The 14797-nt window shown below is 34.8% G+C and overlaps 2 protein-coding genes across 4 annotated transcripts in view; both read right to left on the reverse strand.

Annotated features, from left to right (window-relative positions):
- LOC149910025 (uncharacterized) overlaps positions 1 to 11199 on the reverse strand; it is a 50782-nt gene extending 39583 nt beyond the window's left edge. The window contains exon 1 of one of the 3 annotated variants that reach the window (XM_090120128.1): positions 11119 to 11199. In XM_090120128.1, the coding sequence (XP_089976254.1) occupies positions 11119 to 11149 (31 nt within the window). In that variant the 5' untranslated portion in view covers positions 11150 to 11199. Of the gene's footprint in view, positions 1 to 8423; positions 8517 to 8761; positions 8863 to 11118 lie in introns of those variants that run through there. The other 2 variants (XM_090120131.1, XM_090120132.1) reach the window with 2 other exon arrangements.
- Positions 71 to 4826, reverse strand: LOC149910026 (uncharacterized). The gene is made up of 3 exons (XM_090120125.1): positions 3711 to 4826; positions 2112 to 2148; positions 71 to 1199 (listed from the first exon to the last, which is right to left on the reverse strand). The coding sequence occupies exons 1-3, from the start codon at positions 4589 to 4591 to the stop codon at positions 234 to 236; spliced, it is 1884 nt and encodes a 627-aa protein (XP_089976251.1). The 5' UTR covers positions 4592 to 4826; the 3' UTR covers positions 71 to 233.
- Positions 11200 to 14797: the final 3598 nt, after the last annotated feature.

The raw sequence follows: 14797 nt of genomic DNA on the forward strand, positions 1-14797 counted from the left end.
AAGACAGTAAGGAATCTTTAAACGTATATAATGATAATAATATTGGGAAATGAATTAAAGACAGTTGCGTTTTTCGTTGGAATAAAAAAACAACATTTAAAGCCTTTAATTCATAAAAAAAAGTTGACAATCATAGAAATCAGAAAATACAGAGAATACAGAGCCTCAATGTCACTTTTAAATGTCAAACACACAACAGATAATAAATAGCACAGAAAAAACAAATGTATTCTTTACATCTCCCCCCTTTGGAGAGAACAATCAAAATGATTGTTCGATAAGAAGCTAGCCATTACTGGAGATAATTTTGTAATATGGTAGAAGTTTGACTCCGTCTTCTTATGTCCAACATCAACTTCATAGATTGAATTTGAAATTTTTCTTAGGATTTTATATGGTCCAATCCTTAATTCATCCATTTTCTTCCTATTCAGCCGGTTTCCGTTTTCTACATATACACTATCACCCACTTCAAATTTATATTCTTCTCTATGCAGATCATATATTTTCTTATTATAGTTGTGAGATTTTATTGAATTTTCAAATGCTATTTTCCTGTCTCTTTTGAGATCTTCTACTGTGCCTCTTGATTTCAATTCTGGTGGTAAAATATCCATTTTCTCTCCTTCCAAAAGATATTTTGGTGTGAACTTAGTAACTGTATGCTCTGTTTCATTATATTTTTCTACACATTTTTGTGCAATAGTCGTCCATGCAGTCTTCTTGTCCCCTTCGTTTATTTTACACCTTATCCTATTTATTAAAGTTTGGTTTAACCTTTCATTAAGTCCATTTGAAAATGGTGCGTCCACAGCAGTGAATACCATTGTTATGTTTTTCTTTTTCAGGAAGTCTTTAAATTCTTTGGAATTTATGCCAGGATATTGGTCTGTTAATACCACACCAATTTGATTGCTTTGTGTCACATTTTTTATCAACTTGATGAAATCATTGGAGTTTTGATTTCTTGATGTCAAAATATAAGCATATCGTGTAAAATGATCAACCAGGAGATGTAGGTATTTTTTTGTGGACCTTGATCCTCCGAAACCTCCAATGGTATCGATTGACATAATTTCAAATGGGTGTGTTGCTGGGCCTAAGTGGGACATTAACCCAAATTTTGTCTTCCTTCTTGATTTGTTTTTTATACAAATGTCACATTGTTCACAAATTTTCTTAATGTTTGCGATGATATTCTTTGCTGTATAGAAAGGGGTTATTTTATTTATCATTTGGGTTATCCCAATGTGGCAGTAAGTATTGTGGACATCTCTAATTAGTGTTTTGCTAAATGCTTCTGATAGTATAATTTTTTTCCTGTTTTTATTCTTTTTGTAATAAATGTTATTCTCTAGTATAAATTTTGATTTTTCATCCTGTAGATTTAGATTTGTGTCTTGGTCCTGTTTTATATCTTTTATGTTTATTAAGTTTACAACTTTTAAGAAATCTTCTGTATTGTCATTAGTTTCTAAGACTGGATTTCTGCTTAAACAGTCAGCTTCTTGATTTGATAGCCCCGGGTTATATTTTATCTTAAAATTGTATTGGGATAAATAATATGTCAAATCACCCAGCTCCTCATCAGTCCTAGACTTGATGTTCATATTTTCTAATGGTTTATGATCTGAATATACTACAAATTCTTTATTCATAAGCCAGTGCTGCCAGTATTTTACAGCTTCCTTTATTGCTAAGCATTCCAAAAATATTGCCTTCTTTTTCTTTTGCGTCTCTGTCAATTTTTTTGAAAAGTAAGCTACAGGTTTATTTATTCCGTTTTCATCTTCCTGTTTTAACACAGCTCCCACTCCTTTAATACTAGCATCAGTGTAAATTTTTATTGGTTGTTCTGGGTCAAATATTTTTAGAATTGGTTTTGAGCATAGTAATTCCTTTATTTTATCAAATGATTCCTGGCAATCTTTGGTCCATAGAAATTTTACATCTTTCCGTAGTAAGTTGTGTAATGGATCCAGAATAATTGCATTATGTGGCACAAATTTATGATAAAAGTTTACTTTTCCAAGGAACTGGCGTATATTTTTTCTTGTTTCTGGAATGGGGAAGTTTCTGACAGCTGTTAAATAATCTTTGAGAGGTCTTACTGAATTCTTTTCTATTATGTGTCCCAAATATTTGGCATGATTGTTTGCAAAAGTGCATTTCGAGAATTTCAGTCTAAATCCTTCCGTTTGTATTGCCTCCAGCAGTTTTGATATATGTGTTATGTGGTCCCTGAAATTTTTTGAAAAAATTAAAATATCATCGATAAAATTTACTGCAAAATCTGATAGTTTGTATTTTCTTATTATGTTTGTCAATATTCTTTGGAAAATCGCCGGAGCTGTCTTTAAACCAAATGGGAGACATGTCCACTGGAAATGGCCTTCTTGCGTGACAAATGCCGTCTTATATCTGTCTTGAACCTTCAAAGGAATGGACCAAAACGCTGAATTTATATCAAAAGTAGAATAAAACTCACAGTTTACAGTCTTCACCATCAAGTCTTCAATCAGAGGAAAAGGCTGTGATTGAGGGATAACAATTTTATTCAATTCCCGGAAATCTATACACAGTCTCGATCTTTTCCCATCTTCTTTCTTATATGCCAGGGTCACCGGAGCAGCAAAAGGGCTATAGGATTCCTCAATTAAATTGTTTTTCAATAGTTTTGATATTTGATTTTCAATTTCTTTTCTATCTTCCATTGAGCATCTGTATGGGCGCTTGTAGCAATATTTATCTACTGTCAAGTCAATCTGAGCTTCATAATCTCGTACTGTACCAACGTCGTATTTGTCCTTGGCAAAGACTGATTTGTATTTCTCTATAAGTTTATCAATTTCAGTTTGTTTACATAAGTCGAGGTGGTTTACTGAAATTTCAAATTCACTGAAGTTTATATGTTCATTGAAATTAATTTCGCATCTGGTTTTATGGTTCATGTTTTTTTTAGGTACCTCAGAGCATAGAGAAACATCTTGTTGGTTTTTGTCATCTAGTACATCAGGAATTTCGTCATTCATTGAATTGAAAATATCCATTAGGGAGCCTTCATTTTTGTAATCCCCTTTATTTTGAACATTATTCTCGTTTTTTTTTTCAAAATTACGTTGTATGATATTCAATTTTTCATCTTGGAGTAATCTAAATTTTTTTATACAATCCAAACCAATGAGAAAATCATAGTGAAAATTTTCATTATCTATAACAAAAACATTCATTTTACTTTCAATATTATATATTTTTATTTTAAGTGTTACCATACCTTTTGTTTTCTTCTCACCATTAATAGTTTTCAAGTTTGCAGTTTGCTTATAAAGTGTGTCTTCTTATTTTTCATGTATTTTCAATAATTTTGCATTAATTAAAGATACATTTGAACCAGAATCATAAATTGCGGTAACTTTTAAAGTATCATTTAATAACAACTTTACTTTTATTAATGGTGGTATTTCTAGTTTTTTGGATTCTCCTTATTAAGTTCAATTTCTAATTCCGAGTTATTTACACTTTTCACCATTGCCTTTTGGTTTTTAACATTGAACCAGCAGGTTTCCTCGGGGTGAAAACGTTTCACTTTTTTCTCAGTAGCACAAATTTGGCAGGGTTTCTTTTCTTCATATTTTTTTGTTTTTATGTCAGAGTATGTGTGGTATTTTTTTTCATATTTGTTCCTCCCAACAAGATGTTCTAATTTCCCTATCTCGTTGTAGAGGTCTTCGGTTTCTTGTAATGTCTCTCGGTCAATTTTATCACTCAGGTAATTAGGCAGGCCTGCGGCTATAAGGTCTATAAGAGTACCAGTATCAATCGTCTTCCTCACCTCTAATAACAATTTTTCTTTTTTTAATGCGTACTCAAGCAATGAACCTGTTTGGTATTTAAATCCAAGAGCATATCTGATTGGCGACCAACCTTTGTTTCCAAATGTTTCACAAAAGTTTTTTTCCCATTTAATCCACTCTGATTCTATTGTTAATTTTATTAACATACAACTGTACCAATTCACATTAGGATATTCTAAAAACTGTTTTAAAATTTCAATTTTTTTTCTGTCTTCATTAATATGAAAGCGTTCGCATTCTTTGTTGAAATCCTTAATCCATTGGTAAGCATTTGTATTTCTACCAGTGAATTTTTCAATCACAAAATCCTTTGCAATTTTCCCCAAGTTTTGAGTTTCAGATATTTTTTGCTTTTCTTCAAGTAATTTCTCTAATAGTTTCTCTAATGTTTCATTTGAGCTTCTAGTGAAAGATTCTTGATCATTTATGTTTTCCTTAATCTCTTCAAGATAAAAATCATTAAACTGTATATTTTGTTCTTCATCTAAATAAGTCTTTGATATTTCCTCAGTTAAAGTTATCCATATTTTCCTTGTCTGATGTCTTTTATTCAATGTTTTTCTTATCTTGGCATAGTTTGATGTATTTGTTATAAGTTTATGTAAACTTGCATTTTGATAGTCGGCCGGTATGGCAAAAGTTTTACCATCAGGTGTTCCTATTGAGGTTATGCAAATCACGTTCGATTTTCCATCTGGTGCTGTTTTCACACAAAAATCAAATCTTAACTTCTCCATACTTCGTGAAATATTTGCAGAAAATGTTGTTTTATAATGATAATAATATTGGGAAATGAATTAAAGACAGTTGCGTTTTTCGTTGGAATAAAAAAACAACATTTAAAGCCTTTAATTCATAAAAAAAAGTTGACAATCATAGAAATCAGAAAATACAGAGAATACAGAGCCTCAATGTCACTTTTAAATGTCAAACACACAACAGATAATAAATAGCACAGAAAAAACAAATGTATTCTTTACACGTATTAAAAAATTTTTTCTTAATATGTGTGTGTATGTATTATCTTACAAGTGCAATGTATGATACATAAAGATATTTTAAGTTTGAAAAATCAGATGTTTTGCGCGAAGCGACAGTAGTACCCACCTCAACGCTTCGCTTATGAGGCGTGCAAAACTATTATTAACATTTTTTTGAAGAGAATTTTTCCGCTTTTCAGTTTCATTGGCTTGACACAGTAAACCAAAACTTCAATACGGCTGCGGCCTGACGCAGGTTTGCTAGGCGGTGCGGGGTGCGGGGATGCGGGGGCGCGGGGTGCGCGGGGTGCGCGGCGAGCGGGGCCGGGTCAGCGCGGGCGCTCCGGGCGAGCTGTTATCGCAGCTCCCCCCCCACCGCCCGCTACCGGCCCCGCACCGCCGCGAAGCGTACCGAGCACAGTACCGAGCACTACTAGAAAACTTGGAAAATATATTATGTACTAGGTAAACCACGATTGAAGTCTTTCTCTAATGTTAGCTGCGAAAACGCGCGCTTGCCGACACAAACAGTGCCTGTAGGACCCCGACTACATAATATTATTCGCATCGCATTTTCAATTCAGGATATTATAGATGGCTTAATTTTTAAACGCAATTTAGCTAATCCTAGGTATTGAAAAGTAAGACGCAAACCCTTCATAACTCTACAACTTAATAATAATTAAGGTAGACGAAACAAAAACTAATAAGCACACAACATAAAACTTTCAACATTTTTAAGTAAGAATTATTTTTGGACCATTTAGGTTTTTAGGTATTTGTCAATTGGTACCTTAGATCATTATTGGTACCAATCTCGTCATATTGACCAGAAATCAAAATCTTATCCTACTAATATTATCTATAAATGCGAAAGTTTGTGAGGTACATCCATACCTATGTGTAGGTATTGTGTATGTATGATTGTAAGTTGTTACTCTTTCATACAAATACTACTGAACACATACCCATAGTTGGTAACTGTGCACATAGGATTGGTTTTATCCCGGAAATCCCACGGGAACAGGAATTATGTGGGGTTTTCCACCATATTTTTCTCTTAAAAGCTCCCCCCTCCCACTTCCCGAACTCGGATTGACCGTAATTTATTTTTCCTTTTATTTTTATCATATTCCCCTCCTTTTCTAATGGGTTTCATCATACTGCGATTTTTTTTATCTTTTTATTATTTTTAAAGGCTTCTACTCTACCCTAGTGTAATAGTATGAAACTGAATTATAAAAGACAATAACAGCATTACAGCAATTCACTAATTTACTTTCTAGTTTGCTTTCATCAATTAGGTAATTAATAATTATAATTAATTAATTTCATAAAAATCCTAAAAAATAATGATGAAAATGTCTAATTTTGTATGGCTCTTCATATTATTCCTAATCATCTCGTAACATATTTCTAAAAATAGCCAGACATGCGTTTTTAGAATTAATCTCTAAAAGTTGAAAGTTTTTTAAAGCAGATCTGTTAAAATAACTCAGGCCCCGGAATCACAGACACAATAGAAAATCTATTGTGTCGTGGACCGATCGGGCCGTTCGGGGCTCAATGGGTTAATCCGACAAATTATCCTACTAGTAGGTTTGTAAGAATTTATGGATGTTTGTTACTGTTACTTGACGAGGAAACCACCGAACGGGTTTGAACTTTACAGTTTACAGTAATATGGCCTAAACATCAGAATAGCACATGAACAATAGAAAAACTTGATTTTGCCCAGGAGTGAAGGCACTCGGCACAGCTAATTATTCATAATTATTGAATCTAATTTGACAACACGACACGTAAACATTATTAGTGAAAAATAGATCTGAACTCCACTGCAATAAAATTCAGACAGAAGGTCAGATAGACGAGAAAATCTCACATGTACGATTGATTGGGATTTGGGACCATAGTCAGCCAACACCTGAACTTTCAAGCAATGCAAGAAGGGCGGCAGAACCTGAGGCAGGTGATTTCTTTCCGAGCCTAGGAACTTACGCTTTCATAGACTTCAAAGTGGCGATTATTAACCTGCTAGATTTTTTCTTGTAGGATTTCTTTAAGCTGCAGGTCTAAAGATGTAAACCACAACTTACTGATTTTGTAAAAGTAAATTCAATTCAATCAGATCTCACCAATTATTCCGTGAAATTGGCTCAAAAGACCCACACTTATTTTGATCATAAAATTTTATATTTTTTGCTCGCTGTTGTTCATTCGTTTTACTTTTTGGCTGAACAACAAAATATATTTTTGATAGATGTCACTCACAGAAGGTGGCTAGTGGCTACCACATTCAGCAAACGTCGATCCACGCTTAATAAAAGTAAAAAGACCCTATGTATTATGTATAGTAATATACGAATTAGTATCAAGAGAGATGCAAAAAAACAGGCAATAGGTATAGGTACCTAGAGTTTTCGACTCTTGGAGGATCTACATAGGATGGTTTTGAATCGACATATATAGGTAATACTTTTTTAATTTCGAAAGAAGAAAAAATTAATATTGATCTTCAGCTTCAGGTGACGTCGTGAATTTGATATTTTGTGTTTTAATCGAAAAATTTGTATCTACTATCTATACCTAATGACTTGCAGCCTACAGGACCTCACAGGTTACTTCGACTAATGGGTTTGTTTTAAAATTAGTCTTATCAAATTGAAACATAGTAGAAATTGGAACGGGTAGTTTAAAATTTTAATGATTTTTGAATTTTGACTTGGAGTGGCAATGTTTTATTGTATTGTATTGTTTAAAAGTACCTTTTTGTTAAACGTCAGATTTAAGAACAGTTTTCAATTTTCATAATCCACACTAATATTATAAATGCGAAAGTAACTCTGTCTGTCTGTCTGTCTGTTACTCAATCACGCCTAAACTGCTGAACCAATTTGCATGAAATTTGGTTTGGAGATATTTTGATACCCGAGAAAGGACATAGGCTACCTTTTATTGCGAAATATGTAGTATGTACCACGGGCGAAGCCGGGGCGGACCTCTAGTATATTATATACATATTCCAAAGGTAAGTATGTCAATATACAGATATTAATATACCTAAGTACCTTTTTGAAAAATTTCAGAAAATATATTAACGACCATAATAATTCGCTTATTTAGCGGTTAGCGCGGAAACTGGACAGCTGTTGTTGGAAATCTAGAGGTCATAAATCTATTGAAAATAATAAAATGAATATAGTGTGTACGAAGATCTTACGTTATCGTAATATTGAAGTCAACAAAAACAAATGAATACGATATATTATATCGCCATCACATTGTAACATTAATTGTAAATGCGAACAAGCTCCGTGCTATGCAATAGTTTTAGGTCATCTTGTAAAACGTTAAATTGTGAACATTTCCCCGAAGTAATGTGTCCATAGAGCTAGAGCACGACGTGTGTTCGTAACGGTTCGAGCGTCACATTAGCATGTGGCGCGTTATCAGCGGCGGGCGGAACTGGAGGGGGCCTTATCGCTGCACCCACAGCTACGTACTCACACGGCATATTTAACTACGGACATTTTACTTTCAGTTAAAAGATTAGCTAAATAGTTAATTTCCAAATCGACAAACGTACCGATCTTCTTCGAGCACACGCTAGCCCGCGGGCCAGGTCCGGGCCGTCCCCGGGTCCTCGGGGCCGCGCTGCGAGCAGCGCGGCGGCGCGCTCGGTGCGGCGAGCGGGCAGCGCGCGCGGCCGCCTACTGCCGTCACCTCACTTTCAGCGATTTTGCTTTATCTAATCGCGGGATGATAAAGCGCTGCGACTCCCGCGTGTCTCACTCGCGCCGCCGGCCGCTCTCGCCGTGCAGCCTGCGGCGCCTGCTGCGCTGCCCGGCCCGCCGAAGGGACTCGCTCGACCCGACCCGCAGCGCAATGAGAAGCGAGAGAAATAAAATAAACATTTTACGTTACCGCAAGCTGCACTTTCCATCGTTCCGATATGTTCACTTTATAGCGCGACGGCAATAAACCTAGTATGTGCGGAGGTCGCGGGGACGGCTTCGTTCGTTGGTAGCGAACAAAGAATGGAGTTCCGTGCGCCCGCGCCGCGACACGTCAGCCGCCGCGGCCCGCGGACGTGATACATTGCGATTTATTATTCCCACTTACACATGACATGTTTTGAAATATGTACTTCTTACCATTCGAATTAGTTGTATTTGTTTTATTAAGTAAAAGCCTTCGATTGACTACGATTATCAACACTGTCGAACCTTTAAGCCGAACCGACACATTAACATGCCCTTTGCTTTAGTTAGTTTGGTACAAATTCGACTCGATAAACAAACTAATTTATCGCAAACATGTACATTGATCTAATTGTAAGATTGGGTTCATTAAAGGATCTTTACATTATTTACCCAATTGTTCAGTACAGGCAGCGCCAGTAATACTGCTGAATTTACATTTATGTTTACATTTTGAATTAGCAACGTGCATTTTTTCAAATGTACGCAATTGTTATGCTCAATGGGTACCTAACTATATTTAATTCAGAAATAAAGATTATCTTGGCTACAAAGTTTATAATAAAGTTACTTGAAAGAGTGGGTGCTAATAGACTCAAACTCAAACTCAAACATTCATTTATTCAATTAGACTACTATCTGTTTAGTAGGTAGCACTTTCGAATCGTCATTACATAAGTATTTTTAACATTTACCACCGATTCGGAAAGCAGTATCTATGGAGAAGAACCGGCAAGAAACTCCATAGTTGCTCTTTTAAAATCATGTCAATATTACATAATAATATGTAACTTAGATAACTACATAATATATCATAATATGCCAAAGAACTGTCGCCCCTTTAGCCAAACGTCAAAACGCAATGGAATAGAATCCGCTAGCGATACTAATTGTCATAAACGTACGATATTTCGCTAAGGATTTGTTCACCCTACCAACGACGAAGACGACCACAAACGAAATTTTCATCTAGTCGCAATTTAACAAAATTGTGAAAAACACACTCAAAAATAAAATATTAAAATTTCCTGTCGTTATAGTGATCGGAATTTTTATTTTTGAGAATAATGAATGAAAAAATAGATTTTTCGTAGAAACGGTGGCTCCTAGAAAAAAATGTATTGGAAGTTTTTTATAGATAATTTTATGATCTACAATTTTGGTTCCAGGTAATTATACGATTAACTTACCGTCTCGGCGAAAATCGCAAAAAACCTATTTTTTTTATTAATTGACCTCGAAATTTTTTTCTTTTCGAGTACCAGTATGTCGGGAAATTTTAATATTTTATTTTGGAAGAATTTTATCTGGATAGAAATTTTGGTCGTTGTCGTCGTCGTTGTTGGTAGTGTGACCGAACCATTACTGAAATGTCATGAGCATATGTCAATAATTAGCGATAGCAGTTTCTATTCCTTAGCGTTTATTCTATTCTCTGCCATTAGTCTCAGCCTGCTGTAGTTTTTACGCGACAACCCTCCATGGGTCTTTAGTTCTGTGAGTTTCACTTCAAAATCAACATCTTTCGGAAAAGGACTAAAATGCTATTAATCTGGTTTTATGACCTCAATTCTTATTTCACAGAGAATCTCCCGACGGTATTAATGTACACTGTATAGGAAAATGCTGATGGCTGCCATAATAACACTAAGAAAAACAATGCTACGGCGAGGTTATGTCACTCAAAACAACTTGATCGGCGATCAGCTGTTCATTATCTGCGCAGCGATTAGGCCGCACGTCGGATTAGGAAAGCCTGTCGAGCTTTTATTGGCGCTTATTTATAATTTATTTATATTATGTGCAGACCTGGTCTTGTTATGTATGTGTATATAATGTGTACATGTCGAGTGAGTGTGTGTGTGTGTGTCTATGTGCTTGTGGCGGAGCTCGTCGCTATCGGGACAGTTTGGTCGATTTAACTCGCCTCCGAACAGTTTACATTGCTGATAACGGGGGCAAAAGTTCGCCGAGACATTTTTAACGACTAATGTTATTATTAACTTTTGTTCTTGTCGTCAATATTAAACTATAGAAAATTCCAGAAAAAAATAGAATAATATCTTAGTAAAATCCAGTTTCACAACGGGGAGCCGCGTTTAAAGAGGTGGAACTAATATCGAATTTATACACTTAATTTACAGAGAAACTACCCGACCTCACCGTGCAAAAACCATTTACCTAAACAAATCTATAAGCACTCGCGGGCCGTAAAAGTTAGCCGACACTGTAAGTGAGATAATCAACAGTAATTAATGAAATGATCCAGAGCGAGCAAAGGGTGGTGGTCAGCGTACTCACCGAATTGGTACTCGTTCTTGGTAGCAGCCATGCGTGGTGCGGTGCGGCTTTGCGCGTGGGTGTCGCGCGGCGCATCGCGTCGGCGTGAGAGCGGCGCGCGCCGGCCGCCGCGCCCGCGCCGCCGCGCCGCCCGCGCCCCGCGCCGCGCACCGCCCGCCCGCCGCGGCGCTGTGCTCATGTTCATGCATAGCTAATAGTCGAATCTGCTCTAAAAATAAAAATTAATGTATGAGAAGAAAAGAAAGAGCTCATTGGAGGCCCGGGTCCTATTAGTGGGAACATAATATTAATATATTATTATGATGATGAAAGTTGAAACACACAACAATAACATTATAAATCAATTCTTGGTTAATAATAAAAAGTATCTAATCCTTAATTCCTTACTATTCCTTAGTAATATTATAAATGCGAAAGTAACTCTGTCTGTCTGTCTGTTACTCAATCACGCCTAAACTGCTGAACCAATTTGCATGAAATTTGGTATGGAGATATTTTGATACCCGAGAAAGGTCATAGGCTACCTTTTATTGCGAAATATGTACCACGGGCGAAGCCGGGGCGGACCCCTAGTTAAAAATAAATTAAGTGTGGCCCAAAAAGGAAGCCATACTCAGGACACCGGACACAACAAACAGAACAAACAGAAAACTCACCAACTTTTTTAAAAAAGCTAACGGGTGAATTTTCGATTGAAAATTAGGATACTTTTTCGAAATTTGTTGAAAAAATAAAAAAATACAACATATTTGTGACATAAAAAGGCAAGTTTTCATAAAATATCGTGAAAAAAAAGTGTTCGTAAAAGATGAATATAAAAAGAACCAAGAACTTATTTTCTTGTAAAGTTGTTAATCTGCACAGACTTTTAAGCATTTTAAACCATTATTGCTCTAAGCTAAGGCACAGACCATATATATTTTTTTACACGCTTTATATTAGCTTCACCTGTATGTTTGTATGTTTGTAACCGACTTCTTTGGGCGCGATTTTGACCCACTTTAAACGGCCAGATTTCGTTCAAACTTTGTAGATTTATTGAGGAACGATGACAATACACTAATTTGATAAAATTATTCCATTTTATAGTTCGGTTTCTATAAAAAGCGTGTTTTTTAGTTTTTTTTAACTATTATTATTTATTAGTGTTGATTGGTAATCTGTAGCAATAATAACCGCCGGGACCACGAGCCGTATAGGGTCTAGTTAACTTTTTGGACTAACACAGGAATAATCTGGTTGTAAAAGAATTTCAAACTCCGATAGTAGCACATAGTAGTTTCAGAATTTAAATGGTATCTTCATAGTACATATATATAAAAAAATAAACAATTAACAATAATATAATTTATAATAATAGGAACTTTTCAATGGGCCCTGGCGGGAAAGTAGGTACTTGAAATACTGAAGATAGGGAATTTTGCTAAAAGGAAACATTCCTTCATTTTTAAAAAGATATATAGAGATAGATAGATAGATTTTCGAAAAAATTCTTACTTCGACCGGGAATCGAACTAACTGAAAAAAAAATTGAAATTTATTATTTTATTACAATTAAAATCGATTTAAATAATGTTAAAGATAATTAATTCCTAATTTTTCGTTAAAATATTTGCTCTTAGATATAAGATAAAAAATAGAATATCATGGAATTGAACATTTTTTATTGTATCATTAACTCTATGTCAACATAAAGAAAAGTTACTAATTTTAACACTTTTTAACTAATAAATTGTTCAAAATGAGACCCCTTATTACAAGTAAAACAAATGAAAAATGCAAAATAATAGGTACCTAATCGAAATTTAATACTGCGGTCTTGCACGTCAAACCTGTTTAAAACGTCCTAATTACTATAAAACTTTAATGCAAAAGAAACATCTAAGAAATAAAATATGTGCATTTAATTGACGACGCGGTTGGCGCAGTGGTAAATTAACTGCCTACTGAGCCGACGGTCCCGGGTTCGATCCCCGGTCAGGGCAAATATTTGTGTGATGAACTCAATTATTTGTTCTTACGTCTGGGTGTTATTATCTATATATTATGTATTTATTAAATATTATATTTATCGTCGCCTAGTACCCACAACACAAGCCTTAATTATTGAGCTTACTGTAGGACTAGGTCGATTTGTGTAATAATGTCCTATAATATAAATAAAAATAAATCCAAAAGTGCACGCCTCATAATTTTTTTTAATAATTATTTATTAATTATTATTTTTGTTTATTTAATAACAATTAAACCACATCGAATCAGACCCTGAAAAATGAAAGGGTTCTATTCCTGAGCATACTCAAGCGTAAGAGAAAAAAAAAGACTCGATTAGTAAAGTATTTCGGTCGCTATCGTGTTAACAAGAAAATCCTCCGCACATACAGACACACGGACGTCCAAGGCAGAACTTTTTTAAACTGTTTTTTAACTAGTTTAAATAACAAAAATGACATCAAAAATATCATGAATGTTAAAAATAGTGTTTTTTCTTAATAGTAGTACCCACCTCAACGCTTCGCTTATGAGGCGTGCAATAAAAATAAAATAAAATTAAATATTATTTATTTATTAGTATTACCAATTAAATTATTTTCTTACCTTAAATTCATGTCTTTAATAAAAAATATTCAGGTGTTACTTTGAGAAAGTTATAACTGGTTGTTCAGTGTTCACGTGACAGACGGACCATTTTTCGTAGACGTTGATCAAGGCCCATGTGTACCTATAGTACCTACTCAATAATAAAAATTGAATATTTTACGGATATAATGGTATAGATAATACTAGTTTAAGGCCTATTTAATATTTATATCGATTTGAATAAAAAAATAACAAATTTTATTTTTTTTAATTTTTAGTTAGTTCGATTCCCGGTCGAAACAATTGAATTTTCGAAAATCTTTGAATGCAGTTTTATTTCTTTTTAAAAATAAAGGAATGTTTCCCTTCAGAATTTTTTTCTATCTTGAGTATTTCAAGTACTTTCCCTCCAGGGCCCATTGGAAATTTCCTCATTGTAAGTTACCTATGTATAAAGCATGGGAAAATTCAAATAATGCTTTGGGGATATTCTGCGACCTTTCTAAGGCTTTCGACTGTGTAGAACATTCCACTCTATTACGGAAACTAAATTTTTATGGTATTAAAGGTTTAGCTCAGGATCTCATAGCTTCATATCTTCAGAACAAGGTACAGACCGTTGTTGTTAATGGAGCGAAATCTTGCGCCGAAAAATTGCGCCGATTAACATTAGTGTTCCGCAGGGAGGATCTTAGGACCGTTTTTGTTTTCTTAGTGTATATTAATGACCCACCCTATTATTTGCAGGATATTATGTGTGAAATAGTACTGTTTGCAGATGACACCTCATTAATATATGTATTAATGTGGATAGACATGACACAAATGTTGACGAAGTAAACTCCGCTCTTTTACGCATATCCAATTAGTTCAATGCTAATAATTTATTATTAAATGCAAAAAAAAATCAAATTGTGTAGAATTTATCCTTCCAAATGTAAAAAAGGTGAAAAAGGATATTATTTTAAACGGGTAGGTATTATGCCCTGTGGAATCTACTGTTTTTCTTAGTTTGACACTAGATGAGAAGCTGCAATGGGGGGCCCATGTTGCCACCACCGCTGCTAAGCTCAGTTTATCTGCATATGCAGTTCGAAGA

The sequence above is a fragment of the Colias eurytheme genome, chromosome 3 (assembly GCF_061535395.1).
Source record: "Colias eurytheme isolate Ceu_HAF_F1 chromosome 3, ilColEury1 Martin Lab GWU primary, whole genome shotgun sequence".
Lineage (NCBI taxonomy): Eukaryota > Metazoa > Arthropoda > Insecta > Lepidoptera > Pieridae > Colias > Colias eurytheme.